The 11,888-nt window shown below is 52.5% G+C and overlaps 1 protein-coding gene across 1 annotated transcript in view; it reads left to right on the plus strand.

Moving 5' to 3' along the window:
* Window positions 1-11,888, plus strand: part of Slc6a13 (solute carrier family 6 member 13) — a 37,973-nt gene extending 26,085 nt beyond the window's left edge. Inside the window, exons 7-15 of the mRNA XM_041634261.1 lie at window positions 469-603; window positions 6,423-6,526; window positions 7,390-7,514; window positions 8,557-8,669; window positions 8,961-9,098; window positions 9,678-9,780; window positions 10,113-10,213; window positions 11,005-11,175; window positions 11,488-11,888. Coding sequence (XP_041490195.1) covers window positions 469-603; window positions 6,423-6,526; window positions 7,390-7,514; window positions 8,557-8,669; window positions 8,961-9,098; window positions 9,678-9,780; window positions 10,113-10,213; window positions 11,005-11,175; window positions 11,488-11,610 — 1,113 coding nt within the window. The 3' untranslated portion in view covers window positions 11,611-11,888. The remainder of the gene's footprint in view (window positions 1-468; window positions 604-6,422; window positions 6,527-7,389; window positions 7,515-8,556; window positions 8,670-8,960; window positions 9,099-9,677; window positions 9,781-10,112; window positions 10,214-11,004; window positions 11,176-11,487) is intronic.

Consider the following 11,888-nt stretch of genomic DNA (forward strand, 5'->3'; position numbering starts at 1 on the left):
AGTGGAGAGGGTGTGTGCGTGCGTGCACACGGGCATGCATGCACGCAAGCATACGCTTGCATCCTGAGCTCTTCTGGAGGCCTCTCATATGTCTTCCTTCCTAATCTGACCCCCTCCACCACCAGAAGGGGTCACATGACACAGACATTTGCATCCCAGACCTCGGTGCTGTCTTTCTGAGCATTTGTGTGGGCAAAGGCTTGTGTTCACACAGCCACTCCACAAATACTGAATGGCGAGAAGGGTGGGGCTGGAGGGAAGGAGAGGGGAGCTGTGGTCCAAGGTTTGGAGAGACGGGATTGAACAGCTGCGAGGCTGAGCGGGGAGCAGGAGGGGAAACTCCCTTGGCCTTGGCTGTGGGCTGGGAGCTCCTGTATCATACCCCTTCCCCCTATTAGGGAGTTCCAGTGCGCTTTAGTCCAGGGCACTTAACTTACTCCTTTCTTGCTTCTCCTCTGCGTTGGCCAGGTGGTGTACTTCACGGCCACATTCCCTTACCTCATGCTGGCGGTCCTTTTGATCCGAGGAGTGACCCTGCCTGGGGCAGCCCAAGGAATTCAGTTTTACCTGTACCCCAACATCACACGTCTGTGGGACCCCCAGGTGAGAAGCAACTACAGGGCCACCACATGACTTTGGGGGTTCTTGAGCTATACTGAGTACCTCAGCTCCCCGATGGCCCTCCAAGTATCTGTGATAACGGTGGTTAGCACGGTGGGACTGGGAGTGCTCCCTTCTGCAGATGTGTGTCCACATGGAGTACCTCAGATGACGGTGGTTAGCACGGTGGGACTGGGAGTGCTCCCTTCTGCAGATGTGTGTCCACATGGAGTACCTCAGATGACGGTGGTTAGCATGGCAGGAGTGGGCGTGCTCCCTTCTGCAGATGTGGGCCAGCAATTGCTTGTGGTCATACAATGCCTGCCACTGTTCGTTCTTGCTCTACAGCCGCCCAGAGGACTTGGGACCCTGGCAATCATACTTAGGGACTACAAATACCACTCAGCACTGTTACTGGCAGGCTGCCCCCCTCTCGCCACCTCAGCCTGCCACCCTCTGCCCTATGGTGCCCTCTCTCAGGCCAAGTGAGCTGACTCTCTAGTCTCTGCTTCCTGCTCCTCCCACAGCAGCTGGGCTGGTGTCAAATTTCCTGTCAGTTGTCTCTTTTCATTGGGCCTCCCTTTGAGGTCTCCATGCTCTCTCACTCCACTGCCTACAGTTTCTCCATGTCCGGGGGTTGTGTTGCTTTATAGTGAGGGAGTACAAGGTGGTCCGATTGTGAACGCCTGCTTCTGACAGGTGTCCTCTTGGCAGCCATTTTGAAGGCCGGTCAAGCAGCAGGGATGTCATGACTGCTACCCAGGGTTACATGCTGCTGGACTCAGAGGGAAGAGTGTATCTAGGTCAGCGATATTCCTCTCGATTTTGGGGGATTCTGTATCAACGCAAGGACCGCCAGGGGACTTGAGGACAAGTGGTTCCCCACAACCAAAGGACTGTCGGATGGCCTTGCATGGCACAAGCCCAATCTGTGAAGTTGTTGGGAGTTAGAAAGGCGAGGAACGGTCACAGGGCTCCCAAGTCCCCGCTGGCCGGAAGCAATAGTTCTCCTTTGGGCGGAATTGGGGTTGATCCGAAGCTGAGCCCTTCGCAAGTCTTCAACTTCATCTGGGGGAATTACAAGTCTTTTCTGGGTAGCCTGGCTCCCAGCAGCCAGGCCAGCCCCAGCCAGAATCTCCTCACAAAGCAGCCTTGGTCTTGAGTCTTCCTGAGGGTTGTGAGCCTGGCCTTCTCCTCTCTGGGTTCTCACAAACCCCAGAGACACAGGCTACTATCAAACAGTCACATGAGGGCACCGGGACTTGGTCAGGCTATGGAACTAAGTTATAGGTCCAGATGCTGTTGAAGCTTCCAGGATTCTGGAACTTGGCCAGCAAAGCTGTTTCACCACGCAGAGAGGAGGACCGTGGGCCCAGGTGTATGCAGTATTTAAGTGGTGTTTCTGTTCTGTGATTTGGAAGCCTTTTGTCCTTCCCTGGAACCAGAGGGTTGTGATGGACAGTGGACATTAAGCGGGCTGTTCTCGGGCAGCGTCGTCGGCAGGCTAGGTAAAGGCAGGCTTGGAACCAGCTTGCAGAAGGGGCCCTCGGGGTTCTAGAACAACAGGTAGTCTGAAAGACGGAAGGAGCCCAATATTGGTAGCTCTGTCCTAACCAGCCATTTGTAGCCAGCAACTGACATGTCCCTGGCACTATTAAGAGGTTTCCATGTCTTATTTCAGCTAGACCTCAGAGCATATTAACGAGACAGTTTGCTTTTAAGGTAGAGAGACAGGTCTAGAGGCCCTTAAGGTTTTGTGGTATTGGACGTGACTGCAGGGTGTCATGAGTGCCATGCCAGCTCTCAACCCCAGGGTTTTAAGACTGTCTGTCTCCGCATCTGCAGCTGGAAACAGGTCTGGATGACAACCCTACAGACTCTTCTGGAAGGCAAGGAGGCAAGGTGTCTGCTCACCACGGCTTCTTCTGCAACTCCCTCACTGCAAACTGTACCGGGCTGCATTCTGTGCCAGGCCCATGCTAGGAGCAGTGTACGGTACATAGTCCCCAGAAGTCATGAGCATGGGCCAGGCAAGCTTCAGCTCCGGGGTTTAATGAAGTTGTATCTGCCTCAGAGAGAAAGGCTTACTGGACCCCGAGCTCCTGCTGCCATCCGTCCAATCCCCAGGCAACTGTAGGCTACACAGGGAATGCGTGGCTGTGGGCAGGGAGCAGGTTCAAGGGCAGCGGGGTTGTAGTCCCGTGTTGAAGGTAGGTGGTTGTCACCCGTGAGCTGAGTAGAGCCTGCAGAGTGGGACATCCTGCTAGGCCCTAATTGAATGTAGTTGGCACTCCTTGGGGAGTGTGATAATCCCAACTGGTGTTTGCCTGGCACTTGAGGAAGGCACAGAATCCCCACTAGGTAACACAAAGACTAAAGGCATCTCTCCCGCCACAAGCAGAGGCGGGGAGCCAGGGGAGACTGCTGGATTCCTCTCTCATTTCCGCCCCTCTGCCAGGCTTGCTGTGAGCTGGCTGGGTTCCTGCCTTTCCCAGGCTCCAGGGCTCCTGCTGAGAACTGGCTCTTAGCAACACAGCACCTGCTTTCCTCACACCACGCGCCTGTCCCTCATTGCCACCTCTTGTTCTACTGAGCTTCAGATGATGAGTAAGGGCAGGGAGTGGGGGGAGTGGGGGCAGATTGTCTGAAGAGCCCTGTGGAAACTGTAAAACCCCTACATGTTGCAATTCTCATGAAGTAGGGTGTTTAACCGTGGATCAAAACTAATTTTTTTTTTTTTTGACAGAGTTTCTCTGTGTTGCCCTGGCTGTCCTGGAACTCGCACTACACACCAATCGGACCTTGAACTCACAGAGCTCCGCCTGCCTCTGCCACCCAAGCCCTGGGATTAAAGGCGTGCGCCACCACCGCCCACTGAAACTAGGTCTTAATTTTGGTGTTGTCTATTGGGAGCTGAAACGAGAGCTGCTCACAAGGGCTTATCTCTGGCCAGGCATGGGGCTCAGAGCCTGGCATGGGTGAATTGTTCTAATCACCAAACACATCCTGAGTTAGATATTGTCCTCATTCTATAGATGGAGATGTGAAAGCTTAGAAATTGAAGACTCATTGAGAAGCAGAAGCTAGTACGTGAGAGGGGTAGGTTTGGTCCTGAGTACGCAATTAAACAGGGATTCACAAAGCCCAGGCTGGCCTGGAACTTGCTTTGTAGCTTGGGATGCCCTTGAATTCTTAATCCTTCTGTCTCTACTTCTCAAATCTTAGCATTACAAGGCATGTGCCATCATGACCATCTGAAAGCTTATTTGAATTCTAAGGACAATTTTTTTTTATTACTTTAGGGTAGAGAATTATTAATATTTATTTATGTATTAAGCATTTTGTATCATTGTTTTATTTGTTATTAATCTGATTTTTTTTTTTTTTGATGAGAACAGTACGGTTCAAAGAGGTTAAATCAAGTACCGGTAATGGTTAGAAGTGGGGCTGGATCCTAGGTCTGTTTGACCATGACTGTTTGACATTTGACCATTGACAGCCATTGCCCTTCTAAGAATAGCAGGCATTTATCCACAAATACGGACTTTGAAGACACCATTCCTGGATCTGTTCTCTTCCTCTCTCCCCCAAAGGCCTCTTTTTGCCCACACTCCACTAAGTGTTTTTCATACTTTTTTTTTTTTCTGGGTCAATCTTCTAGCCCAGCAGGAGACACATCAGAGTTCTGAAACCCAGGGGGCATGGAATGATGAGGCAGTGGGTCGCCTGTGGTGGGAAACAGCACAGCTTGCTGTGTGTTCCTGAAGCCTCCCCCACCACCCCATCCTGTTCCATTCCCCTAACTCAGCAGGCGTGATGAGCTGCAGCTGCACAGAGCTTGCTCTGCCAAGTTCACAGCCAGAGGCCTTCTGTCAAAGGCCGCATCTGACTCTTGAGCTTTGAACTCTCGCCCTCCTGGGTGGCAGTTTCTCTGTTCTCATTGACCTCTCTCCTGCCATGGCCCATTCTGCTCCCCTGTCCCCAACTCCCGCCAGGGGAGGCAAGCAGCCAAGTCATGGTTTCTCTTAAGACTTCTTCCCAAGTCCAAGTTCACAAACATGCATAGTCACAGGATGGGGCCACCACCTGCCTAGGGGCCATCACAGTGTCTCTGTAGGCACACAGGGGGTGTCCTTTTAACACAGGGCCAACGCACTATGAGGCGGGGCAAAAGTTCAAGGCTAGTGAGGCTTTCAGGCTGTACAGCTAAGGCCTGGATGTCCCATTTGGGAGAAAGCAGCTGACATCATGACAACTGTGCCATGAACTCAGCCCTCTCACCTCCAGCCCAAGGACACCCTCTCTGTCCAGACTCGGTGTTCCATGTTTCAATGTCCTGCTGGTTAAGTGGCTCAGACCCTATGGGGTCAGGAATGAATAAAACAGAGCAACATGGGAGGTCACTGTGTTCCCTGAGACGATCAGGACACTTTTAGGAGGGGACCTGGAACGTCTTGAAGGAAAAGTCACCTGGGTGGCATCACTATCATGTCCTTGCCGTCCCCTTAGCACCACCCTCTGCTTGCCCAGCAAATGGAGTTTGCACTCCCACTACTTTTCCCCATCGCAATCTCCCCTCTTGGTTATCTGGTGCCTTCTACCCCTGTGCTGTTGTCTGGTGACTTCTAGCCCTTCCCCCAACCTGGACTAAGCTTCCACTGTGGCTGGCTTTTTCCTGGGGGAAGTGCTCAGTGAGCAGAGAGGACAGACGGCTGCAGACATTCCCCCCTTCTCTGCCATCTCTCCCTTTGGTCCCTATGTCTGTAGGGACAGAACTACAGTAAGAGGAGGGGTAACTGGCCTGCATCTGAGGCCGTTTCTCAAGGACTCTGTCAGTGAGTGATCCGTAGTTTGCTGTTAGTATCACCAGGGAGCTTGGGAAAGTTCTGGGTTCTCCTCCAGCCTGCGAGGCTCAGGGTCTCCGTCGTGAATATTGGCGGAGGAGCAGACGTGATTGTAGGTGGTCAGCTAGCTGCCCTTGGGTCCCCTAGACGCCCATCGTGGAGAGGAAGATTGGCAGTTGAGTAGGAGGAGCAAGTGGGGGGTGAGTGTAGAGCAGGGAGCCCCAGGGTGGTGGCTATGGTGAAGGAATTAGGGAGGGGCAGGAAGGGACTGGGGAGCTGTGGGGCGAGCAGGGGCACTGGAGGTTGTTATCTACGGAAGGAAATGAGGGGAGGTAAGAGGGCTATGGCCTCCGGAGCCTACCTCCCGCAACCCTGAAGAATGGCTTAGCCCTGAGACTTGATGGGATATTATTTTAGCTGTTTGATGGAAACCACAACATGCAAGGCTGGGTCAGGCAGCTGAGATAACAGTGACAGCCACACTGAGGTTTAGATGGGAGTTTTTTCGCTTTCCACTTCATCCTCTGGACGCCCGTGAGTGGAGGACTATTCTCTTCACTTTTAAGACATAAAGGATCGTGGAACAAAGCTATGGGCTTGAAGTGCTTTTGATATTATGGACCCACGGCCCTAGAAATGCCTCCACCACTAGTCACATTGCTGTGAGACTTGAGATAGGAGGGCAGAGCCAAGGGCTTTGTATTCATGGCTGAATTCCTGATACCAAGTTCTAGATCAGGAGCTCGAATCTTCCCTGCCGTGCCTCTGCTAGTCTTCTTTGAATGCTCAACATCTGTTCCATCCTGTGGCATCCCCAAGAAACTCTATTTAAGGACCAAAGATGAAGAGCCAGTATGCGAGTAGTGGGAAGAGGTCTGCCACCACCGCTGGCAGAGCCTGGAGCATGCCCTCATGCTCACGTGGGCATGACTCCCATGGGCTTCCGTACTGTTCAACTTCCTCCTTTCCCTCGTGTAGGTGTGGATGGATGCAGGCACCCAGATCTTCTTCTCCTTTGCCATCTGCCTGGGGTGCCTGACAGCCCTGGGCAGCTACAACAAGTACCACAACAACTGCTACAGGTGACTCTCTCATCTCTTGGCATCCCAGGTTAGGATGGACTGACTAGCTCATGCCATTGGTCCAACTGTATCCTACCCTGGTACCCCAAGCCAAGGAAAAGCCAAAGAAGCTGGCGGTAGCTGGGCAAAGGATTGCTTTTCAGAGGGTAGGATAGCTGTGATTGGCCGGAAGACTCTATCAGGCGCACAGCCTTCACTGGATTAAGAGGCCCACAGGTTCAAGAGCGCTATGCCAGCGAGGATAGTAACTGCTGATGTCGCCCGATAGTGACCTGGTCTTGGTGATTCTACCTGGCAAAAGTGTCCTTACACATTCTAGCTTCACTATCTGGGCCTGCCTCCCAGACAGTCCTTGCTGTATGATCTCTGTCTCATGCTGACCTGGTTCATACTCAAGAGTTTCAGCCAGTCTTAATATTATCTGAAATATTGCCAAAATTTCTATTGTGCATCTCAAGATCAAATTGGGATGTCTAAGAATTCTTTGTTATTTGTTATCTATGTCCAGAGCCCATGGGCTCATATCAGAGTGGCCGTGTCCCCAGATGTAGGAGCAGTGTGTTGGGGAGGAGGTGATGGAGCGGCTGGAATGTTTAGTGTTTTCCTTCCACATGGTGTCATTCTTTCAGGACCACCATGGTTCATTCCACATATGAGTTAGCTAGTCAGGGGTCAAAGGGCTGGAGGAGGGGTGCCCTTGACCAGTCTGAATTCTGCCAGGGAGCCCCATCCTTGGCCTCTTCAGCTGTAGGAGAGGCTGTATTCCCTGGGGTTTCTGTTAGCTCCTAGACAGAAAGCCCAGGCTTCTGGCAGTTCTCTCCTGACCTAACCAGATGCCTCCTTCTGCTACCGGCACCCCACAGGGACTGTATCGCCCTTTGCGTCCTCAACAGCAGCACCAGCTTCGTGGCCGGGTTTGCCATCTTCTCCATCCTGGGTTTCATGTCTCAGGAGCAGGGCGTGCCCATCTCCGAGGTTGCTGAGTCAGGTGAGTGTCCTGGGGAGGCTGAAGACAGGTTCACCCTTGGCAACCAGGATCTGGAGTTAATGCTGAAAAAAGTTCCCGATTTTGGAGCATTTCAAATTTTCTGAGTAGGGAAACCTAACTGTATGGGTCCGTATAAATGTTCCAAATCAAAACAAAACAAAACAAAACAAAGCAAAAAAACAAAAACAAAAACAAAAAAAACAAAACCAAAAACTAAAAACCGAAAAAACCCTCCCAAGCATTTTCGATAAAGAACATTGAAGCAGTATATGGCACATGCTATGTAGAGCGTCTGGCTTGTACCATGAGGTGTAAACTATGTTAGACTGATACCAATACTGCCCTGGCTGTTCTAGAGTGGGAACTAGGTCCAAGGTCACGGGGTACCCTTGGCTTTTCAGAGGAAGCTTCCTATGGTTTATCCAGGCTTTGGCAGGGGAATTAGTTCTTGCCATTTGAATAACTTAAGGGAGAGGTTATTTAACAGTAGATGTGTTGGCGGGTTCTTTTGCTTCTGGGTCACTCATGATGGGGACAGAAAAGTCTTCAGGGTAGCCACAGTGAATTGCAGGTCCAGACCAAATCCAGCCTGAGCGTTTCCTTTACTATGGTTGTCAGCACAGCAAAGCAACCATCTTCCCCTGCTCTAGATCGCAGCAGGCCCCTCCCATCTTCTCTTACTTTCCTTCAGGTCAGCTTCACTAATTTGTTTGGCCTGCCAGCCCCTGGATCTCATTCTTAGCTTGAGACCCTTGGTTTGAGGCAGTAGATCTGGGCATCTAGAGCCCTTGCTAGACCCGAGTTTCTTCATTGCCAGGGTCTCTAGCCTCTCTTCTTGCTGTAATAGAGGGGGTTGTGCCAGGGGCACTGGGGACCAAGTGGATGTTTGGATGGCTTGTGTCAGTACGTGCTAGTGATGACAACTTTGGGGGCAGTTTCTTCCAGCTCTGTTATTCCATGGCCCCATCCTGGGAGGCCCTGGGGTTGCAGAGGCCTGGAGCTGGCTCAGGCTCTGGGCTGTGTTCCTCTGCTCCTGCCTTAGGCCCTGGCCTGGCTTTCATCGCCTACCCTCGAGCTGTGGTGATGTTGCCCTTTTCACCGTTGTGGGCCTGCTGTTTCTTCTTCATGGTTGTTCTCCTGGGACTGGATAGCCAGGTATTAGAGGCGGTCTCTCTGAGTCTGAGGGAGGACTGGGTGTGGAGGGCAATGGTTGGGTTTGCACCCTGTGAGACCTTGAAGAGTTGGGGACTGGGTGGATGTGTCAGGTAGATACCTTTTTAGGGACCTGGAGGAGCTTTCAGGGTGGCGTTACCTCACACTCACATACAGGGATATCTGCTCTGGGGGCTGGAGTGGGAGGCTGCTGGTCGGAAGGAAGCTGGAGCTGGCTGGTGGGGCTTGCTCTGGGGTTCCCTTTTCCCCTACTTTATCTTATCCTCTCTTCAGTTTGTGTGTGTAGAAAGCCTGGTGACAGCGCTGGTGGACATGTATCCCAGGGTGTTCCGTAGGAAGAACCGAAGGGAGATCCTCATCCTTATCGTGTCTGTCACCTCCTTTTTCATCGGGCTGATCATGCTCACAGAGGTGAGAGGCTGGGAGTCTGGATGGGGACCTGACTGGGAGCCAAACGGGAAGGACCACAGGGTTGGCCTCCCGGTTGTGGGAGCACCACTTCCCTCTTTAGCTCCCACAGAATGAGCGGTTGAGGGGTAACTTGGCTCTAGGGTAACAGAACATATGGCAGACTAGATGGGAAATCTAACATTGGAAAAGCTGGCTCTCTGCTGGGATCCCATGCTTCCACAGGGATGAACTCAAAGGGAAGGGAGTACCCTGGGGACGGGTGGCCTCCGTCAGTGTCACAGGCTCGAGGAATCCAGTGATGGCTATCCTTCCTCAAAAGACTAGATACACTGTCTGGAGCTTTCGGGTCTAACCCTGGACAGCCTCAGGGACAAGAATAATAGCTCTCTGATGTTCTTCCTCTTCCATCCAAAAACAATGCTAAGAAACGGCGATTGCTTCTGACTTCCGGGGCTTGGGAGCTTAAAGCTCTCTTGTCTTATGCTACTGTCTGTGGGCCTTACCCCCTCTGTCATATGGGGTACAGGGGCCATAGGGGTTGGCCCGTCTGCGTCCTCCCAATGATCGTCTCCCACACAGGGCGGCATGTACGTGTTTCAACTCTTCGACTACTATGCAGCCAGTGGCATGTGCCTTCTCTTCGTGGCCATCTTTGAATCTTTCTGTGTGGCTTGGGTTTATGGTGAGTGGCTTCTGCCCTGGGCCCGGAGCCTGGCACACTCTTCCATGCCAGCATTCTCCAAGGGAGACAGCTGATGCTCATACTCACTTTTTCTGTCTGTCACAGCTATACCGAGAGCACCTAAAGGGTTCACATCCTGTCTTGCCCAAACCCTTTAACCCTTTCCTTTCCCTGATGGTGTGTGTGTATGCCCATGAATCCTAGCCAGCTGCTTTCTCCCAGCCATGGCTCCAAAGGCAGCCTTGTCACTCTGTTTGTCTATGCTCATCCTAGCCTGTTTGTCTCTCACAGCCTGAAATGCATCTTCTGTCCTTCTTCCTCCCCCCTGACAGGAGCCAGCCGCTTCTATGACAACGTTGAGGATATGATTGGATACAAGCCATGGCCTCTTATCAAATATTGTTGGCTCTTTTTCACCCCAGCTGTGTGCATGGTAACAGAATTCTCACGGGGTAAAGGCAGGGGGCAGGATGGAGGGACATTTTGGTTGCAGCGGAGTGGAGGCCCATGGTTCCCTTGGCCTTGGACACCATCTTAGATTTTTGTTCATCCTCTCACTAGATGAGTTAGGAAGAGGAATCCCTCCTTCCCCTTCACAGAGGGCTCTCCTCACCACAGAGGCATTAATCGAGGTTCAAGGTTGTCAGATGAGCTGACCATTAGCCCAGCGTGAGGCTGATGTCCCAGACAGGACTGGAATGCAATGCTAGGTGCTCAGAATCCTGCTCGTGAGCACAGCCATGGGTCCCCATAGTGCTCACCACACACATGCAGTCTCAGTGACACACAGGTAAATGTCAGCTCTGTATCGCTTTATAGACAGGTGAGCACCCACACCATCTAGGATGGTTCAGTGAGCTGGGACGTGGCAGTTCCTGGAGCTCTTGTCGTGTGCCCGGCATGAACGAGAAGGAAGACTGGAGTCCTCATGCCTACTCTTGGTGCAGGAGATGGCGCAGAGTTAGGTCCTAATTAGAGCCGGCTAAGAGAGGGACCTAAGAGCCTGGCAGTGACAGGGGATGGACCCTGGAAATTGCTACCCAGGAATGGACTTTGAGTAAAATGTGGGTGGGGCTTAGAGACTGACTGACCTAGATACGCAACAGCACAGCGTGCTGGGAGAACAAACCCTACCAGGCAGCCGTGGGGGTGGGATAGGATAGGGGTGCCGATGGCACAGAGCCCCAGCACCAGCCTCTGTGTCTTCCATTATTTTCCCTCCAGGCAACCTTCCTGTTCTCCCTGATCAAATATACACCCCTGACCTACAACAAGAAGTACACATACCCGTGGTGGGGGGATGCCCTGGGGTGGCTTCTCGCTCTGTCCTCCATGATCTGCATTCCTGCGTGGAGCATCTACAAGCTTAGGACTCTCAAGGGCCCACTCAGAGAGGTAGGCGGAAAGCAATGAGGGATAGAACCTCACTGGATGAGTGGGTCCTGGGTGGCAGGCGGGTGGCTTCCCATGGGAGTTGGTGTATAAAGGGCACCCCCAGCCTGGTATGGGTGCCACGGTTCCAGAGAAGTAGTCCTTGGGGGTCCTAAGAAAGGGACACAGCATAACTACAAGACATTTGCGTCTGTGACTGTGGGGTTGGCAGCTGGAAACAGGTTTACGACAGGGAAGGCAGACAGACATTAGTAACGAGGGACACCGGCAGGCACCCTTCCTCTACCGCCACAACTGTCTCCGCTGTCCTTTCAGAGGCTCCGCCAGCTCACGTGCCCGGCTGAAGACCTTCCCCAGAAGAACCAACCAGAACCTACCGCTCCTGCTACGCCTATGACATCCCTTCTCAGGCTCACAGAACTGGAGTCTACCTGCTAGGGACAAGACTTTTGACACGCTTGTGAGCCTGGCTATGGACAGCTCTAGGAGCAGAGGGCAGAAGCCCCCTCGGTGCTGGGGGACACAAGACAAGAGGGGATATTTGGAAGCCTCCTTCTGAACTGGGTACCTCCTGTCTCGACTCCCCTCTTCCAGGGTGGTCCAAACATTGTAACATGTCCACATCGGTAACATACCTTTGAGGCAGCTTGGGAAGCCCAACAAGGGCTGGGGAGGTGAAGGCTGGGCCCTCTTCCCTCCGTGCCATTAAATCTGAT

Source organism: Microtus oregoni, unplaced genomic scaffold (genome assembly GCF_018167655.1).
Source record: "Microtus oregoni isolate MIOR12 unplaced genomic scaffold, Mior012 000002F_ref0000024, whole genome shotgun sequence".
In the NCBI taxonomy this organism is placed as follows: domain Eukaryota; kingdom Metazoa; phylum Chordata; class Mammalia; order Rodentia; family Cricetidae; genus Microtus; species Microtus oregoni.